The sequence below is a fragment of the Manacus candei genome, unplaced genomic scaffold, assembly GCF_025592945.1.
Source record: "Manacus candei isolate 608988 ecotype Guabito, Panama unplaced genomic scaffold, ASM2559294v1 h1tg000014l, whole genome shotgun sequence".
Taxonomy (NCBI): Eukaryota; Metazoa; Chordata; class Aves; order Passeriformes; family Pipridae; genus Manacus; species Manacus candei.
This window is the reverse complement of record NW_026138062.1, coordinates 80833626-80854490: the sequence shown is the minus strand read 5'-3', so window position 1 is coordinate 80854490 and position 20865 is coordinate 80833626. Positions and strand designations below refer to the sequence as shown.

Genomic DNA, 20865 nt, shown 5'->3' with positions numbered 1-20865 from the left:
TTCCAGGTTGTTCCAACCTGGCCTTGGACACTTCCAGGGCTGGGGCAGCCACAGCTTCTCTGGGAAATCCATTCCAGGGCCTCCCCACCCTCCCAGGGAAGAATTCCTTCCCACTATCCCATCCAACCCTGCCCTCTGGCAGTGGGAAGCCATTCCCTGTGTCCTGTCCCTCCATCCCTTGTCCCCAGTCCCTCTCCAGCTCTTTGGGAGCCCCTTCAGCTGCTCAGAGGTCTCTGTGGAGACTCCAGGGGAACATTCTGCACGGACTGATGTTCCTGCCTCTCCACAAATTCAATTTTGTGTTTAAATCCCCTTATATCAAACCTGTTAAACGTGATCATTGTGCACCTTCATGGAAGCAAGGAGCAAAAATAGCTTTATTTATCCCTCTTCTGCCTTTTTTTTTTTTGCATCTTTAATTTTGGCACAGCTTGTCCTCAGCTGCCAATGAGCTTTTTTTGGTGTTTGTGGATGTTTGTTCATCATCTTGAGGCAGTGGAGTCAAATGCAGAAGGGATGGAAACATGAAAATAGCAGCAGGTGGAGGTATCTGATAAAGCTCTGAACCTCAGCACAAATTGCTCTGCTAGAGTTAAAGGAAATGTTATTTTTCCTTTTATCTGTTTGTTTTTTTTTTTTTAACAGCTTCCTAATGCAATTTGTGCATCTTTTTGGAAAAATGACCAAAAAAAGAAAAGGAAACACGAGAAATTGTAGTGACAGGCGTAGATTTAACCGTGAAAAAAAATTGCTGACTGTGTGACCAATATGTTCAGATATTTCATGTTCCATGAGGAGATGGAACTTGAAAATGACCCTTAACTGAGGGAAAAGAGCAGTGGAAATCAGGGAAGGTGTGGAAACTCGGAATGGGAAGTAAGAGCTCCCAGCAATTGGACCTGTTAGGGTAAAACCCATCTTTAACACCAAAGTTGGGTCCCCAGAGCAGTTCAGAGCAGCTGGAGCTGGACTCTTTGGGGAAAGACTTTTCCCAGATATCCAAACCTCAACCTCCCCTGGCACAACTTGAGGCTGTCCTTTCCCAGTTTTCCAGCCGCTCTGCCCGGAGCCTGGAGCATTCCATGGAATTGTGGTGACCCAGCAGTCGGGAATCCTGCTCAGTGTCTGTAAACCCACTGCGGAATTCCAGGAGTTCCATGATGTACATCGTATTTTCCCACTGAAGGGACCCAATTCCAAGGAGTAAATGGGATTAGGAACCTGTGCCAGCAGTTTCCCCTCCCTGTGTGGTTACAGGTTAAATTTTGCTGCTTTGTGACCTTGAACTCAAAAAGGTTGTTATTGGTTTTCTGAGGCCCCACGGAGTGAAAGGCAGAGACTGAAGGGCACAATTAACATTAATAATTAAAGATGAAGTGCATTTGTCAGCCTCTTGTCTCCTGGAATCCTCTGAGGAACGGGCTGATCCTGTGAGCAACAGCCTGGGATGATTCCAAGCTGGGAATCTGAGCTGGGGCTCATCAAAGATAAGGAGATTTCATCGCTTCTGAGAACCCCTCGTAAAATAAAAATTGGGATTCTTTTAGCTGGGACAAATCGAGCCCTTTGCCTTGCAATATTCCTGCCTCTGATCCTGCCCTTGTTTTTACTGGAGCTGTGGATTGATGGCTTCCTCAGATGTACATTTTCATTTGTCTGACACGAGAGCGAAAATGGTATTTTAATTATTTCTGATTTTTACCTTTTTTTTTTTCTCCTTCTTTTAACAGAGCATCCAGAAGCTGGCCAGTCAGTACTTAAAGAAGGACTGGCTTGGGATAAAAGCTGATGAACGAAGTGATTATAGGTAATTTACCAGTTGGATATCCCAATTTGTGGCATTATTTTACTTAACAATAAACCACCGCTTGTCTGGAGTTAAAATGATTTTTTTTCCCCCTTTTTAGCAGAGCATTGCTTTGTTTTCCATTAAAATCCTGAGATCAGGCTGAAATAAATGTTTATATGACTTGAATGTTTAGGAAGATGGGAGAAACAAAACAGCACGAAAGGACAGCAAAGTTGTAATTGTGCAGCTGTTCAGGTGTCAGTGCTTGTGCCTGAATATAGATTTTAGCAAATAACTTTAAGGTTAGGGGAATAAATGTGGATTTCTTCAGAGGAAAAGGCAGGAACAGGTTTAAATTTAGGAGTTTGGTTGTAAAAATCACATTTAACAGGAGGGAGGAGGCAAAGCAAGAGATGGTTGTTTACAAAACTTCCTCTGGTTCCCATGAGAGGTGGAAACCAGCCGTGACTCAGGTGCTGAAAGCCTTGGAGTAGCACCTCCTAAAGATGTGGGAGAGGTTTGCAGATGCTTTATTTTAATGTCTTCTTTGTATTCTGACAAGTTTTAAGTTCAACCAGGGAGAAATCGTTGAGAGATTTGTGTTTGGGCCTTTCAGCAGCCTCACGCCGCTCGCGCGTCTGAGGAGAAATAAACTGAATTATGAGTTTAAAGAGTACATGAAACGCTCCCATAACACCCACCCACCTGTCCAAGTCCACCCACAGCGCCCAGGGATCTTCTCCAAACCCCTCCCTCCCTATCTGGGAGCTCTGGAGGCTCCAGGAATCCTTCCTTCTGCCAACTCCAGAGGAGCTCCCATCACCTTCTTCCACCTCCACATCCTCCCGAGCTTTTGTGGTGGATTATTGGGGCCCTGATGGCCAGGTGTCCAAAATCATGATCTTACCAACATCACCAACATCTGGGTTCTGTAGGATCTGTCCCGTGGAAGCAACAGATTCAACCAGAAATGTTTGGCAAGAAGTGGAATCATGAAAGCGGAACAGGATGGAAACGTTTTATTTTTTGGGGCAAATTCAGTTAAATTTCTTGTGAAAAGTGAAGATATTTGCTAGAGCAGCATAAAGGATTGTGCTTATATTTAGTTTTTAAAGCAAAATGCTGCTGTTGTGTAAACCAGCCCAAGACTTGGTGACCCTTGTGGGTCCTTCCAGCTCGGGAGATCCCGTGAATCCGTATTTTCCTCCCTGAGCTCCCTTTCTTCCTTCCCACGCCCTGTCTGTGTTCCATTATTCCAGGAGCATGTATTCCGTGTGGAAATCCCTTTTGGAAGGCACCATGCAGGTGGCCCAGTCCCGGCTCAATATCTGTGAGAACTATAAAAACTTAATTTCAGAGCCAGCCAGGAGCGTCCGGTGCTTCAAGGAACAGCAGCTGAAAAAGGTATTTGTGCTCAAGAAATCCTTGAAATGGTGTCATTTTTATTTGAGAAAAAATGGTTATGAGAAATCTTTTAGTATTTTAAATCCTAAAATAATGTATGTGCTTCTCAGTCTCTTGTAAAAATAAATATCCAGCTTGTTGGAGAGGGATCAAAATGAGTTAATTTTAAGTATCCTGAGTTAAAACTACTTGGAAAACGGGGGTTTTAAAAATGTGAGACATTTTTAAATGTCGGTCAAATAAATCTCTGCAAATCTCACGTTGTGCTGTGGAACTTATATTAAATTGGGTTTGCATGGCAATTCCGAGTGGGTTTTGTCAGGATAAATTCTGATTTTAAGCAAAGATGTGTCTCAAACCTGAAGGAACGACTTGAGCAATCTGAAAGGTGTGGGGATTGCACAGCCACCTCCTGTCAGGGGATCCCAAGGAAATATTCCAATTAAACTGTTCATCCCTGCAGAGGAAACAGTGTTCAAATAAGCTGAATATTCATTTAATTGCTTGTTGCATTTCAAAGCCATTTCTGAGGGTGGGGAGGCCTCGATTGCCCAGAGAACTGTGGCTGCCCCATCCCTGGAAGGGTTTTTTTGAGGAAAAATTAACTTTATTAACTTTATTAACGTTGTTTCCTTGTCCTGTGGAATTTTATTTTCCTGTGAAGTTTTCCAAACAATGCTGGAGCAATTTCATAGCATCTTAACTGGGTAAATAATCTTATTTTATTCTTCTGCAGGTGCTGTTAGTTCAGTGTTTCTGAGTCAGCAGTAAAAGTGGGACCTTTATATAAATCATAGAAGTTCCTTTTTTCCTGCACTTTTGAATCAGCAGAACAAGTTATTCCAATTGTCTGGTTCAAAGTATTCCACAATTTCCCTACAACATGGAATAACTATCCACTTGGTGGCATTAATTTCCCTCCACAAACAGTTTATTTTTTATACAATTCAGCCTTTGCTTTGAATTTCCAAACAGATAAATAATGGACAGATTAATAATTAACTAAACAATTGGTAATTATTAATTAATAATAATAAATAATTAAATAATTAATAATTACCCCGATCTCCATCCAGACAAAAAAGCTTTTCCAAATTAATGTTCCGAGTCAGTAAAACACTTGTGAGGTTACACTAAAATGACATCCAGTCTCCTGACAGTTTTTTTTATTCCCCAGGGATGCAAAAGCCAGATTGTTTTACTCTTCTTAAACGATTTTAACAACTGGGGTTATTTGATATTTTAATTTTTGATGCCACCAGGAGACTTCAGGGATCCAGATACCCACTGATGTGGCAAAACCCCCTTCTCACAGGCTCTTAGGTCTCTGTCAGCTGAACAATATATACAGATTTTTCTACCCTTCATTTCTCAGTTGTGCACACAAAGGATTAATGAATTAATAATTACATGGATTAATAATTTTATGCATTAACAATTCCGTGCATTGATAATTAGTGTAATGAAGATTAGCTGTTTGGGGGGGGGTGTTCACTAAGAGGACAACCTGACTTGTTGGAAAGCTCTCAACATCCTTATTTTTAAAAAAAGAGCTCTTCAAATAATATATATAATAATATAAAAATAATGTAATAATACTCTAAAATTAATTACACTATAAAATTAATAATCCTTGCCATTGTGTTTTATGTGGCAGCTTTTCTCTCATGTTTGAAATTTTATAGAAGGAAAGATTAATCAGGGTTTTTTTTATCACCTCCAGCAGGTTGCCTTTGGATTTTTCCCAGTTGTATCCCAATTATTTCAAGTAATTACCTCATCCAGAGCTTTCAGAGCTTGAATTCGTGGGTTATCACTGATTTTGAACACTTGAAACAGCAGCAGAAAGAAAGGAAGAAAGTGGGTTTATGTTCTGATCAGCTTGAAAAGAGGGGAATAATTGACTTGGAAACTGTTTTAATCCTGAAAAGTAGTAAAATAAGGACGATGGTGTTATTTGGACAGAAAAAAAATGGAATTTCTCTCTCCTGGCTGCTTTTTTTCAGTGCGTGGAGCAGCTGACAAGGATCCAAACTGAACTCCAGGAGACAGTGAAAGATTTAGCTAAAGGCAAAAAGAAATATTTTGAGACTGAACAGATGGCTCAGGCCGTGCGGGACAAAGCTGATATTGAGGCCAAGTATGTTTTTCTAATAACATATGTAGAAATAATTGCAGGTTTAAAAAGCCCAGTTCCATTAGTTTTTACACTTGAAATTTGCTTTTCAGTGAGCTTCCTGCCAGGTTTTTTTCCAGAGTAAATACAGGCAAAAATAGGGCTTGTTTTCTTTTCACAAAGAGATGTTTATCTGTAATTATAGATCATTTATTATATTCAGTATAAATCATTTGTGTATAATAATTTTATAGAGATATAAAAATATATATTCTTTCGTATATTTATATATGTTCTTTTATATATTTATATATGTTCTTTTATATATTTATATATGTTCTTTTATATATTTATATATGTTATTTTATAGATTTTATATATATTCTTTTATAGATTTTATATATATATTTATAGATTTTATATATATTCCTTTATAGATTTATATATTCTTTTATAGATTTTTATATGTTCTTTCATGGATTTTTAATATATTCTTTTATAGATTTTTTTATATTCTTTCATAGATTTTAATATATTCTTTTATAGATTTTTTTATATATTCTTTCATAGATTTTATATGTATTCTTTTACATATTTCTCATTATTATTATAGTATTATATATAATCATCTATATGTCCTACAATATACTATATATATTATAGTATAGATTATATCTAATATAATATAATAATGTATTAGGTATAATTATTGATATTTATGATAGAATATATAATAGATTATATAAAATATAAGCTATTATATATGTATACTATATTATATGATATGTATATTGTCTATAATAATATTTTATGTATATAAAATATATAAAAGAATATATATAAAATATATTAAAAGAATATATATAAACATATATATAAGAAATATATATATATATATACACACACACATTTTTGTAGCCATTTAAGCACACCCTGATATGGAATTAGAACTTTGGGTTGGTTTCTTTAGGAATGGAGTTAAACTAACTCCTCTAATTCCACATTTTTAAAGGACACTGTGCCAGTGACACTTTTTGTGATGTTAAAGTGTCCAGGTTTCATTTTCTCTCCACACAGCTCAAATCTGGGATCAGCCCATTTGGAAGGGGGGAAAACAGGACATTACTTTTATTTTCAAGCTCAATTTTTGAGGTTTTTCTGTTCCTTGACATCCTAAAGAGGTTGATTTCCTTATTTCCAGGAAAGCAACTCCCACATGTTTTCAATTTGGAATTTGGCCTCACCCTTGTTATAATTTTTTAAAAAATTTGTATTTTTAGAAGTTATTCAGAATTGCTCTCAGGGAATGCAATTTGGAGATTTTTTCTGTCTTTCTGAGGGTTGGTTGATGAAAAGAACTTCAATAAAATTCCCTGTAATACCTGAAGAAAGTAAAGGAACACCAACCAACCAGCCAAAAACCCAAGCTTGGGAATTTTGGAATGGATTCATTCTGGAGTGTTATTTGGATTAACAGACCTATTTACTTGATTTTGTTTTCTTATTTGCTTTTTAAACCACCCTCCTTGAAACAGCAGAAAAAGTCCTTCTCTAATTTATGCTTCGTAGATTCAGATATAAAAATCAGACCAATTCTGCTTTCAAAAATCCACGTTTGGACCTGGACACTCTTCCAGCTTCCTGGAATATAATTGCTGTTGATTTTGCATTAATATTCCTTTCATGGTTCAAATGCCTCCAAATCCATCAACCCCCCCAGTGACTGCAGTTGCAGCCACCACCCAATTTCCCTTTTGGGATGGATTGAAATTTGGTTCCCAAATCTGTGCAAAATATTCCAGAGGGTGCAGTGAATAGCTCAGCATATTTTCTTAGGTTTTCCTTCATCTTTAAGCTTTGTTCAGACTCACACAAATAAAAATTCGGGTGTAAAAAGTTATTTCAATTAAAATTTTGCAGCACAATGCAGCGACCTGTATTTCCTGTACTTGGAAGAAATATTGTCCAAGACAATAATTCCTTCTTTTAATTCCTCTTCCAGGTCCAAACTTAGTCTTTTCCAGTCAAGAATAAGCTTACAGAAGGCAAGTGTGAAGGTGAGTAGAAGAAAAACTTGTGTTTTGCTGCTGATTTTATGAGGCAAAGGCGCCAAATTATCTTGAATTATGGATATTTTGGAAGGGAAATTGGTGGAATAAGAGATGAGCTAAGAGCACATTTTGGGCAGAGCACAAATATAGGATTGGATTTGCAATTAAATTTTTTTTCTAATTAGAGTTATAACTGTTCTTTGAGGACCATACTTGCAGTTGCATGAGGGAAAAATACATCAGAAATCCCTTTATATATATCTATATTATACATATAATATAATATATAATGTGATGTGATATAAATGGTATAAAGAAAACTGTGCAGCTGTTAATCCCTTTATATATCTATATTATATATATAATATATAATGTGATATGATATAAATGGTATAAAGAAAACTGTGCAGCTGTTAATCCCTTTATATATCTATATTATACATATAATATAATATATAATGTGATGTGATATAAATGGTATAAAGAAAACTGTGCAGCTGTTAATCCCCTCGAATTTTTATTATATTAATACAAATACATGCAGTTAATTAATTTATATGGACATGTTTTGTCGTTTAACTTCTCACCTCTACCTGTCTTCTCATTTCCCTTTCCTGGTGCAGTTGAAAGCCCGTCGATCCGAGTGTAATTCCAAGGCCATCCATGCCAGGAATGATTATCTCCTCACTTTAGCAGCTGCCAATGCACACCAAGATCGTTACTATCAAACAGACTTAGTGAACATTATGAAGGTAAGGAAGGGAATTCGGGCGTGGGAGCTGGGAATGGGAAAATCTGGGAAGCAAAGGACAAAATCCCACCTCGGTTTGCAGCAGCCACGATGACTTTTCCAAGGAGAGGGAAGGTAGAGCCTGAAATAATGTCCAGTATTGGTACCACTTAAGCCCCCAAAACAAAGCTGTCAACTTGATTTTTTAATCCCTTTGTTTTCTGAAGAACTCACTTGGATAAAGGAATTAAAAAAAAAAACCACCCTCGTGTGGATAAAACTCACTTGGATAAAGGAATTTGGTAAAGTAAGACCTGTGTTTTCCTCTTGGGCTGGGGATTTTTTTTATCCCTTAATCCTATGTGTGTCTCCTCAGAACACTTTAGGGTGGGATTAATGAACTAAAATTATTAAATATCCTGGTTTCCCTCTTGATTTTTAGGGAAGAGCAGATGAACATTCCTGTGGCGTTTGGCCAAGTCAAGCCAAGAGCAGCCACTTGAAGTCATAGGAAACGACACACTTAAAAACTTCAAATCTGATTGCTCACTGTGTGGTTTTTTTTTAAGTCTCATCCCAGAATTGTTTAAATGCACGTTATTCCCGTCTCTCAGAATGAAGAGGGTTACAGAGAAATGGTAAAATCAGCTCGTTCCCACTTTGTGGAGTTGCATTTCACACACTGACATTTTCCAACTGTAATAATTTGCCCTTTAAAAACTCCTTCCAAGTGGTGCAATCAGAGCTGGCAGCTGAAAAGTCTGTCGTTTGCATTTGAAATTACAACAAATCACTGCATTATCAGCCTCCTTTTGCATCCTCTGGGGGCGGAAAATATCAATATATTGATGTGAAAATATCCCATCTGACCCCTGCCCGCTGGCACTTGGTGACACTTGGTCAGAGGTGGCAGTTTGGGTGATTTGTCTCGAAGGTTTTTGTGCTTTTGGAAGGTCAGAGGTTGGTTCTGGCATCCTGTGCCAGCTGGATTAACACAGACAGGTAGTGTTTGACATCCCTTGGCTGGACAGACGTGGCTTATAAGCACTAAAATCCAATAAAAGTTGGTTCAAGCATTAAAAGCAAGGAGGGCTGGGGATGTTTTGCAGTGACAGTGTTGGTTTAGGGTGGCACGAGGTATTTGCAGAAGTGTTGTTGGGCTGGGGACACCTTGGGTTGCTCCCAAGAGGAAGCTGCTGCCAGGTTTGTTCCTTGGATCCGGCTCTGGAATGCTGCTCCTGGGACAAATAAATCACAGACCCACGCCGTGGCCTCATTTCATTTTCTGTAACGGGCACAAATGGCCATTTTCACTGGCAGGATTCCTGGTGACACACAGCTCCTGCTGATTTTCAAGAGTTTAGGATATGCTGCTTTATTTTTTGTGCAGAAAAGAAAGAGTGATTTGCTCTGCCGTGTTTGTAAGCACAAAAGCCATCTCAAGTCAAACAGGGATGCCTGGGAAGAAAACACAAAATACTTCCAGCATTTTTAACAGAACTGAGAATTGTTTCTATCCTCTTTTACCTATAATTACAATTATCCTATTGGTAATTACTGTTTTACCAGTTCTGTCTTAATTTTTCCAATTACACCACTGTGAGTTCCCCTCACAAACCACCTTAAGGAATGACTTTCTAAAGCAACTCAGAATGAGGCAACATTGATGTGGGGAAAAAAAAACCCAACCAAACAAACCAGGTGTCCTGGACACTTGAAATAGTTCTGAGATTATGTAAAGAGAGGAAAAAAAAGAAGGAACCAAAACTGAGGTTTCAAACTGTGCCCTCTTGTAGGTGACAGGAGGGACAGCTCATGGCAGGTGGGTGCACACGAGTCAGGAGCTCAGGACTCTGCCAAGGTCTTTGACACAGTGTAAAAATGTTTTAATGAAGTATTTTATGTTGTTTCTCTGATAAGTTTTCATAATCTGAATGCTCGTGTTTCAAAGTTGAAATCTCTTAAAGAAAAATCTGCCTTGGGGTGTGAGAAGGACTTTGTGGAGCTGAGTAATTCGTGGAGCTCCGTGCCAAACACACAGTCAGCTTTGGAGCTAAAAAACTCCTTCACCATCCTGAATGATATTGTAGGGGATAATCATATCATTACAAAATTTAAAACAGAAAAAAAAACGCAAAGAAGCCCCCAAAAAACAAAAAAGAAACCCCAGCAAACTGTTGGCAAACCTGTGTGATCTTAATTTTATGGAATCCCAGAATGGTTCGGATTGGGAGGGACCTTAAAGATCATCCAGTTCCAAAACCCTGCCGTGGGTAGGGACACCTTCCAGTAGCCCAGGTTGCTCCAACCTGGCCTTGAACACTTCCAGGGATGGGATAACCTGTGCCAGAACTGGGGAACTGTTAATTTTTTCTGCCTGCTGACAAATTTTCCATAAAGCAGTAGCAGCAGGTGTAAAATAATAATTCTGCTTTTTTTAAACCCGTTCTTTCACCTCCTGCCTCGTGTGGTCCTTGAGGGCTGCCTTGGAAGAACAGTGTCAAGAGCTGGTGTGCTTTGTCTTTGTGGTTTCATGAGGGGTTTTTTGTGTTGTCTCAGTCACCTTTGCTGCTTTTTTCTGGACTTTCCAGCTTGCTCGACATGAGGAAGTGCAATTGTATAATTTGGCTCTTGTTTTTGATCCGAGAGTGATGACAGGGCAGGTTGAAATAGAAACTCAGTGTTACATCATTTCCCTGCAGCAGCTCTTTGCTCACACGTGGGTGGCACAAGTTCCACCATTGCTCTCTTGGTTCCACAGGTCTAAAATTCCAGGGGAGTTGTGGCCTTTCCACATCCTTGCCTGTTTTTAAGGATTCTGATGGAGGCTTGGACACTCCCAGGGATGGGGCAGCCGTGCCCACCCTCACAAGCTGGAGGAGGCTGAGCCAGGCTTTGGGGTTTGTGGGATGTGGTGGCAAAAGGAGGTGGAGAAGTTGAAACTTCCTGGTTAAAGAGAAGAAATCCTTCCTGGTTAGATATAAGAAATCCTGGTTAGATATAAGAAATCCTGGTCAGATAGAAGAAATCCTGGTCAGATAGAAGAAATCCTTCCTGATAAAATATAAGAAATCCTGATTAAATATAAGAAATCTTGGTTAGATATAAGAAATCCTGATTAAATATAAGAAATCCTGGTTAGATATAATAAATCCTGGTTAGATATCAGAAATCCTGGTCAGATATAAGAAATCCTTCCTGATAAAATATAAGAAATCCTGGTTAGATATAAGAAATCCTGGTTAAATATAAGAAATCCTGGTTAGATATAAGAAATCCTGGTCAGATATAAGAAATCCTTCCTGATAAAATATTAGAAATCCTGATAAAATATAAGAAATCTTGGTTAGATATAAGAAATCCTGGTTAAATATAAGAAATCCTGGTTAGATATAATAAATCCTGGTTAGATATCAGAAATCCTGGTCAGATATAAGAAATCCTTCCTGATAAAATATAAGAAATCCTGGTTAGATATAAGAAATCCTTCCTGATAAAATATAAGAAACCCTGGTTAGATATAAGAAATTCTTCCTGATAAAATATAAGAAGTCCTGGTTGTTAAATATAAGAAACCCTGGTTAGATATAAGCGATCCTTCCTGATAAAATATAAGAAATCCTTCCTGATAAAATATAAGAAATCCTTCCTGATAAAATATAAGAAATCCTTCCTGATAAAATATAAGAAATCCTTCCTGATAAAATATAAGAAATCCTTCCTGATAAAATATAAGAAATCCTGATTAAATGTAAGAAACACTGGTTAGATATAAGAAACCCTTCCTGATAAAATATAAGAAGTCCTGGTTAAATATAAGAAACCCTGGTTAGATATAAGGACAAGGCTTTGCCATGAAGGTGGTCAGACACAGGCAGTGTCTCAGGGAGGATTGATGATCCTCCTGGGTCCCTTCCAACTCAGCATATTCCAGGATTCCCTGATACCTTGGAGATGGTCAGAGCTTAACTGGACACAGCTTTGAGCAACCTGAACTATTTGTCCCAACTCTGAGCAGAGGTTGTACCAGTATCTCCCTTTCAACCTCAGTTATTCTGTCATTCCTTAAAATAACATTTTCTGCTAGAAAGATTCTCCTTGGAATTCCCTGATTTCTGGTTTCTGGGTTTTTTTTCCTGCTGTTAACTGGAGTAACTGCAATGACCCAGCAGTGCCAGAACCTTCATGTTTTGATGAGCCCTGTTTTTTCCTTTGTTAAGGAGTTTTTGTGAAGCTCAGTTGATATCTCTGTTTTCAGCACAGTCATCCAGCACTTTTCCTGAACATTTGTCATGAGCATTTAAAACAAGTGTAAATTCAGGCTCCCAGCATGAATTGCACAAATAAGATTCGACTAAAACTGGCAGTAATTATAAAAATGACTCAACATTTTGGGTGGCTTTCAGTTAATAATTTGTTTTACTCCCTGAAATTAATAGGATGTGAGGGAGGCTCTTTCCACATGTGGCTCTGTTTGAAGTGAGAAGTAAGTCGATGAGGTGAAAGCCTCAGGAATGTTATCCCAGGAATGCTGTATCCTGTATAAATAAAAGAGCACCATTTCCATGGGTGAACATTTCTGTAGCCTCCAGAACGAGCAGAAATAATATTATCACTGTTAGAAATCGATTTATGTCCACGTTTTTGTTTTAGGCTTTCTGGGATGATTTAGAAGCACCCAGGGAATTCCTTTTGACAGAAGTGGAAATTTAAATGGAAATTCTGTCCCTCAACAAAAAAATGGCACCAGGACAAAACAATTTGGAAGTCACTGGAGCTTCCATAAATCTCTTTTATTAATCCAGTGCTGACTGTTCTTTCAAGATCCTGTAATTCTCCCTTGAAAACGTGGAGGGGACTGGTGTAAGTGAAAGAACAAGCATTTTGTAATTCCAGCTGAGCCACCCATGGATGGCATCATCTCCAGCATCACATGGGCACAGGAGCTTTCCTTTGCAGTCAGTTAAGGAGTGCGAGTGGCTTCCTTGTGTTATTCCTGGGAATGAAGGAGGTGGGAAGGGAGACACTTGCCCATCTCATGATCTGAGTGTTCCAGACTGGAGGAACAGTGAAGGGAGGCCTTGCCCAACTCATGATCCCGGTGTTCCACAGGATGCTCACTGAAGGCTTCCCAACAGCTGATCCCACATTGTTTTCCCTTCCAGGGAATTCCCTGCACGTCAGACCTTGGGGAAATGAATTCCTTTACTAAGGCCCTGCTTGAACTGGGATTGTGCAGCCCCGGAAATGAGGGAATCGTTAACACACAGTTGGGGGCTCTCGTTCAGGCTTTTCCTTAAATGCTCATTTGTCCCATTCCCAGTTGATCCCTGAGCTCTATTTGAGCTCTTTCAAAGTCCATGGAACATGTGCTAATTCCAATTGGGAGCATTTGCTTTCTGGCTGGCTGCGAGTAAATATTTGTAGGGAGGTGACAAGTGGCTTTCCCTGGAAATAAAACAACTTCTGGGGGCAAAACCACAGGCAGGGGAGGTTTATTGGCCTTAATAAGTGGGATTGCCACCACTATCCATGGTGTATATATGTCAGAGCATCATGGAATGGTTTGGGTGGGAAGGGCCTTAAGGATGATCCAGTCCCACCCCCTGCCATGGGCAGGGACACTTTCCACTATCCCAGGTTGCTCCAAATCCAACCTGGCCTTAGCCACTTCTGATCTATAACTCAGGGCAACTTAAATTATCTTAAATTATCTTAAAACAATGATCATTTTTCCTGGTAAAATAAGGTATTTCTTGCTAATGCTGCTGACTTTGCAGGGAGTGTTCCTTTGGTGTTTTCAGAGAAATAACTTTAGAAAAGGATTGGTTCTGAAGAATACATGGTGTGATTTTACAGATGCTCAAGAAAGGTATTTCCTGGATAGGTGGTTACACAGAAAAAGTCCTGGATGGATTTATGTGAGGAAGTTAATGGGAGGCTGGTGTTGGTGGTGCAGGGAGTGGGAATGACGTGGGAAGGAATAAAGATAAATAATCACAGAATCGTAGAATGGGTTGGGTTGGAAAGGGCCTTAAAGATTATCCACTTCCATGGAACAGGGACACCTTCCACTATTCCAGGTTGCTCCAGCCTGGCCTTGGACACTTCCAGGGATGGGACAGCCACAGCTTCTCTGGGCAACCTGTGCCAGGGCCTCCCCACCCTCACAGCCAGGAATTCCTTCCCAGTATCCCACCTGTCCCTGCCCTCTGGCAGTGGGAAGCCATTCCCTGTATCCTGTCCCTCCAGGCCCTTGTCCCCAGTCCCTCTCCAGCTCTCCTGGAGCCCCTTTAGGCCCTGCAAGGGGCTCTCAGGTCTCCCTGGAGTCTTCTCTCCTCCAGGGGAAGCCCCCCAGCTCTCCCAGCCTGGCTCCAGAGCAGAGGGGCTCCAGCCCTGGCAGCATCTCCGGGGCCTCCTCTGGACTCTCTCCAGCAGCTCCAGGTCTTTGTGCTGCTGTTCCCAGAGCTGGAGGCAGCTCTGCAGGGGGGTCTCACCAGGGTAGAGCAGAGGAGGAGAGCGATCAGGGATTTAGGCTGAATGCAAGGCAGCAGAACAAGGAAAATGACTGGAAAGCCAAAAAAACTCATTCCAAATCCCTGTTAGGAAGAGGGCACTGGGAAGGCGGTGTAAGGGTTAAGATGGGGGAGGAGGTGCTTAGCAGGAATCCAGGAGAAATCAAATTGAGGAAGGGAACAGCAAACTTTAAAACTTTTTTTTCTTTTGAAACATTTGATGTAGAAACCGTTGAGGGTTCAGGACTTGGGGAGACTTTTGTCAGCCGTCATAAAACTGCTCATTCTGAACAGGAAATGAAACTTTACCATCTCGTTTCAAAGCTGTAACACAATGAGAACAGTTCCCAAAATATTCCTTCTGCCAGAAAGGAGCCTTGGAGCTGCTCTGGAGCTCGGGAGGAGAAAGAACCAAGCTCAGGAAGCACCTGGTCTGGTTTTGTTTGGGAGGCAGGTGGGGGGGTGAAAAGCTGCAACTGGAAACATGTGACATTATGACACATATTTTATGATCTATTTTAGGTACAAATCGCTGAATTCTGTGTCTCAGTGTTCACAGTGAGCACAGACCCTTCTTTACTTGGGTCTAAAAGCTCCATTTCAGGTTTAAAAGGGCCTTCAATGAATTAACTTTGCTGAAAGTCTTAATTTAATAGCAAAGACTAAGCATTAAAGGCAGCCTTGTAGCCAAGAAATCCCAGATTCTTGGGACACCTCTTCCTGTGTGATTTCAACATCTGACCATTAATGTTGTGAAATTAAGTGGGTTTTGAAAGGTTTGAACATTAATCTCACAGGGTTGAATGAATTGGAAAAGAAGCTTAACTTTAACCCTCACTGTCTCCTATCAAATAACAAAATGATTTATAAAATCCTCTCAGCTGCTGGAAGAAATGGCACCACCCCGTCAATCCTTGGTGAGGAAAACTGCTTGGAATGGGGATTCTGTGCCAGGCTTTGGGATGGGGTTAGGGGGAATCTGTTTAAAAGGGAAAAAAACCTTTCACAGTATTTTTAATTCCAGACTTCAGACTCAGATTATCTCTGTCTTCGCCCACTGGTGCTTAGAAGGAGTGGGGGCATAAGTTGGGAGTGTTATTCCCTTGGGAATAAATGAGAATGGACCACTTGGCACGTGGAATTCCCAGGTGGAATTTGGGAAGCCTGGATTAATCTTCCCTGCTGCTCTACCTTTGGCATCGCCCCTGTGATGCTTTTCCCTTTATTCTTGGGGATAACTTCCTGCATTGTTTGGTGATTCTATAATTATTGAAGTCACTCTGAGCTGGTTTCCTTTTAAGAACATGTTACTCCTGTGTGTGGATTACAAAAATCCCTAAAAATAGTTCAATTGGGCTCGGTCCTTGTATTTTAGTCTGACTTATATTTAGTCTGAGGATCTTTTTTGTAGGGCCTCTTAAAACCTTCTTCATTCAGAACCTCTTGGCACCTTCGTGGCCTCCTCTGGATCTGCTGTGGCAGGTCCACGTCCTTCCTGTGCTCAGGACTCTAAACTTGGATGGATCCCACCGGGTTTCAGATGTTCCCAGACAGAACTAGTGATACTTCCAGGATAAGTTGGATCTGGCTCTCCCTAAACCAGACTTAGCAATACAGGCAGCTTTGGCTGTGTGAGATTGTCCTGGGATACGGATCATTTTATGGCCTTGGCTTCTCCCTGCTTTGCTTTGGGTGCAAACTGTGGCTGTTCTCCCTCTGACTTCCAATCTGGAGCTAAAACTTAGATGGTCCTTTCCCCTGGGAGGCTGAGTGAGTCCAGCACGAACTTTTTGCTCCAGAGAAGGGAGTTGGTTTTTGTCCTCATCTTTCCTTGGCAGCTTTCCCTCCTGCCACATTTGGCTTGGTAGAAAAACCAGGATTATTCCTGCAAAAGGCAGGATGGGCAGCAGCTCCACGTCAGTTTGGAGGGAGCCCTCAGCCTTCAAATCCCCGATGGGAGCAGACACTGTGCAGTTGTTCCTCCGGGATTGCAGGGAATGAGAAACTCTTCTGGAGCTCTTGCTCCAGGCAGGTTGTTCAGGGACGCTGCTGGGGCTTTGATCTTGGCTTTGTTGGGAATTTAGATCCAGACAAATCCAGCTCTGAATTCCTTTTATGCTGCTGGAGAAGGAAGGATTTGGGCGGGGACGAAGCGTAGGGAGATGGAAGAGCTGTGAAGGGAAAATAAGAAGCTTTTTTTCTGTATGGGGGAGAAATGGATGCCCTGGAGAAATTCCTCCCAGGAATCAGCATTTTTAAAGGAAAATCACTGTGGAATGTAACTGCTAACTGAAAAGGATGGGTTTTCCTGCCCTTCCTTCCTGTCCTCACGTCCTTGGGAAGTCCTTGGGAAACGCTGTGACGTGTCCCGGACCTGGATCCTGCTGAGCTGGCAAGTCCAGCTGATCCCAGTTGTTGGCTTCATGACCTTGGAGTTTCAGACCAGGTTTAAAATACTGTCACATAAAAGGAGATTTGTTGCTCTTGTTGGCTGAAATACAGAAAGAGGCTTCTGTTCTTCACCTCTCCAGCCCCAGAAGGATGAAAACTGAGGCCTAAATAGTCAGAATTCCTGATAATTTATCTATAATTCTCCATACCCCAACCTTTCCTTTTTATATTCATTTTATCTTCTCTGCATGTAAAAATTAAAGCACTTGGTGGAGCCTCATTGACCAAAACCATTCGACTGAAAATTCCCAGACTTGTGGGATCTCCCAGTTTATTTAGTGGATTTTAGGCACGAGTTTTAAACACAAACACTCCGAAAGCTTCACTCAGTGTGTTTGTTCTGGAATTCCTATTGTTGGGTTGTGAAGTGAGGAAAAGTTGGGAGTGTGTTACAGAAAATAAGGGATGGAAATTAATGGGTTGCAGGTGGTTTGCAAGGCAGAACAGATCAGGGATGGATAAAACAGGGTTTCTAATGCAAATAAAAACAGGGCGGTGTAAGAATTTAATTTTAATTTTTAATATAAATATGTTAATGTGTATCAATTATTTTAATATAAATACAAAATAGGGGGTGTAATAAAACAGAGAGAGGGTGGAATCTCTGATACAGATCTCCCTTTTAATTTGGGGGTTTTGCTTTGATTCCTACACAGGAAAAAATATATCCCATTGCTGGGATTCAATCCCATTGACTCCACAGAAAAGTTATCACTCCACAAACACAATGATTTTTGTTCACTTCATTTCTTTCCCCTTATCTCTTGGGTTTCAGGCTGCAGGATCAGCCCTAATTTTGTTGTGTTCCCTCCACCCATTAAGGAAATTCCTGGCCTTCCACATCACTCCATGGTTTCCTGAAAAGCAGTGGCAGCTTCCCGAGCATTTGTCCAGGGGTTTGATGCTCAGCACAGGCAAAATGAGCCACATGAAGTGTTGGGTTTCATCATCTGATTAAAAAAATTTGATGTTTCTAAACACAAACTTAATTTCAAAGATCCACAGAATGGATTGGGTTGGAAGAGACCTTAAAGATCATCTCATTCCAGCCCCAGTCTGGTGGTTGGTTTATCACAAACGTGGGATTCCAGTTTAAAAACACATAAAAATAGAGCTGCCTGTGTTTGAAAAGACCCAATTATTCCTGGGCAGTGATGATTCAGATGAGACTGATATTAATTAGTCAGTGAAACCCACATGGCTTCACAAGTGTGGCTTTAATTGTTTTTTTTTTTTACCTTAGTGCTGGGTTTGGTACCTGGTGGCTACAGAGAGGATGAGTTTGAACAGCTGAGTTTAAACTGGAAAATTATTCATCAGAAATTATTATTATTATTCAACACTGCTTTTAACAGTTCTTGTGCAAGACAATACCAGGATTATTTCAGAAATAAATGGGAGAAAAGGGAAAACTCACCTTGGTGGCTTCGTCCAACTCTGCTCTGCTTTGTTTGGGGGACAAATATTTGCCATTTTGTCTTGCTGGTTGCTTTTAAAATAAAAAAATACACAGTTTAACTCATTCTCTGTCTTCTCCAAGACATTGAAATTGTAATTTTGAAATGGAGTGTGGCTGAGACCTGTCAATGTTTTAGTGAAGAGACCTGGAATTAAGAATATAAAACATTCAATGCGGGATCTCTTTTGCATCTTAGTTGAGTAACAGCATCCCAAAGGCAACCAAATGTCCTAAAAATAGCTCAAATAATTTCATTTCCATCCTTGCTTTTGAGGGAATTTTTATAAAGTGTAGAATGATTAAAGCCAACACATCCAACTTCCAAAAATGTTCAATATCATCCCTTGAAATAAGAAGAAAATCCTCCTGAAAATGATGGTCTGAACTGGGACAGAAATTTTCCTCCTGTGTAAAGTTCTAAGTGAGACTTGGATGTTGAAATCAGAATGTTCTTGTCCCATCCCCTGCATATATAATTTTATGGATTTAAGATACAGGATTTCTTACAAAAAACACACTTTAATTTGGTTGTGTATAAAAATACACTTGTATTTTTTTGTTATTTTGTGTATAAAAATACACTTTAATTTGGTTTTATTTGTTAACAGCTTCTTCTCAGCTCCAATTTCAGCCTTATCTTCTCAAACTCGGACTTGGGGGGGGGGGGAAGGAATTTCACCCCTTTAATGTGACAGTTCCACTGTAAAGAAATGATTTCTTAAAAAACATTGACTTTTTTTTCTCCTTGCAAATTGTCATTCTGTGCCACTTAACTTTGTATTATCTTGGCTTTGATGCCAGATTTGTTTTGTTGTTTTTTTTTAAAAAAGAAACCCTTGATTTCCTTTTGAAGTTGACAAAAAAGACAGGTTTTTCAGTGGGATTGTGATAGTTCAGGAAGTGATTTAGTGCTCTCCTGAGAGGCAGAGAGGGAACAAAAGCCATTGTGGAGGAATAATGGCTGTTGGCTTTATGGAATTGGGTTTTTTTTTTCCACCCCCATAGTTTCCCCTTCAAGTTTTGTGATGAGGGATTTTAGGAAAGACTTTTTTTTCCTGTCCAAACCTGTTCAGTGCTTTGGGTCAGAGAGTTGGGAAGTAAACGAGGTTGAAATGACAAAATCCCATGGGCACGTTCATTGAGATCATACAAGCAAGTCAAAGCTTTTGTTTTAATATTCCCACCTCCAGCTTGATGTGATAATTTTACAGAATGGATTAAATCCGTTTTATAGACTGGATTAAATCCGTGATGGTTGGAAATGAGGAACCAGCCAGCCCTCAAACCCCAGGGCTGGTGGGACATCACATTCCCTGTGCCTTGAGGAGTTTTTTAGGCCTGGGAGCTGCTTGTTTAGGCCTGGCTTTACTTGTGCCTGTGTGATGCTGCACTGACTTTTATAACTTCAGTTCTCATCAGTATTTAAGAGCTTTATCCCATTGAAACCTCTTTTAATGAATGAAAGGAGCAGGGCTGTACCTCAGGATCACACACTGACAGGTTTGGGTGCTCCCTTAATGTTTTGTCACAATTTTCCTTGATGTCCTGCCTTATATATCTTTTTTTATGTCTCCTTATCACATTGGGGGGTTTTTTTGGCTTCTCAGAGCTTGATCATTGTGAGAGGAGTGGGGGGAATAATCAAATTACTATTTTTTTTTGTATTCCTCAGAACACAAAGTGAGGCTGGAGGTGAATTAATTCCTGGTGCTCAGTAGGGGATAATTGGGAATAACCACGTGTGGGGATGGGATTCATCTCCCCCAGCTCTATCTGAGCAATTTTCTGAGCTAGTTTTTGGGGAGCTGTTCAGTGAAGAGGAACAGGCCCCTGGCATCCTGCCTTGCAGCTGATCTGTTTTAACCACCTGTCTTGGAAAGGCAGCAATCCCACCCCAGAAGCACCAGCTCCTCTCCTTTGCCTCTAAAAAGCACCAGGAGAGTCCAAGTCCAGACTTAAATTCGATGACATGAACCCCTCTTTGGGGAATTTAACATAAAAAGAGCATCTGGGGTTGACATGAAGGGAGGGGAGAGATCAGAAAGTGCTTTTACAGAACAGGCTGAAGGTGGAAAAGGAAAAAATCCCCAAACCAGTGTGGTTAGAATGAGCTGAGAAAAAATAGGAATTAAATACACAGTTTTCTAGTTGGAATTGATGATTTGAAAGTTCTTTTCCAGCCTAAAAGATTCTGTTCTCGCTGAGTGAAATTCTTTTGGTTTTTCCTTAATTTTAGTTGACGTTAATCTCGCTCTGTGAGGTACAAAATAATATTTGATACAAAAGAATTCCTGAGCTGTGCTCAGATCCAGGTCAGTCCCTGACAGGAGGCTGTGGCCAGGTGGGATCT

The 20865-nt window shown here is 40.2% G+C and overlaps 2 protein-coding genes across 3 annotated transcripts in view; both read left to right on the top strand.

Annotated features, from left to right (window-relative positions):
* The window catches only part of FCHSD2 (FCH and double SH3 domains 2), a 114280-nt gene that overhangs the window by 57717 nt on the left and 35698 nt on the right, over positions 1–20865 (top strand). For both annotated transcript variants that reach the window (XM_051779500.1, XM_051779501.1), the window contains exons 4-8: positions 1731–1807; positions 3049–3193; positions 5200–5333; positions 7312–7366; positions 7984–8112. In XM_051779500.1, the coding sequence (XP_051635460.1) occupies positions 1731–1807; positions 3049–3193; positions 5200–5333; positions 7312–7366; positions 7984–8112 (540 nt within the window). The remainder of the gene's footprint in view (positions 1–1730; positions 1808–3048; positions 3194–5199; positions 5334–7311; positions 7367–7983; positions 8113–20865) is intronic.
* The window catches only part of LOC127467504 (uncharacterized), a 229949-nt gene that overhangs the window by 183056 nt on the left and 26028 nt on the right, over positions 1–20865 (top strand). The window lies entirely within an intron of this gene.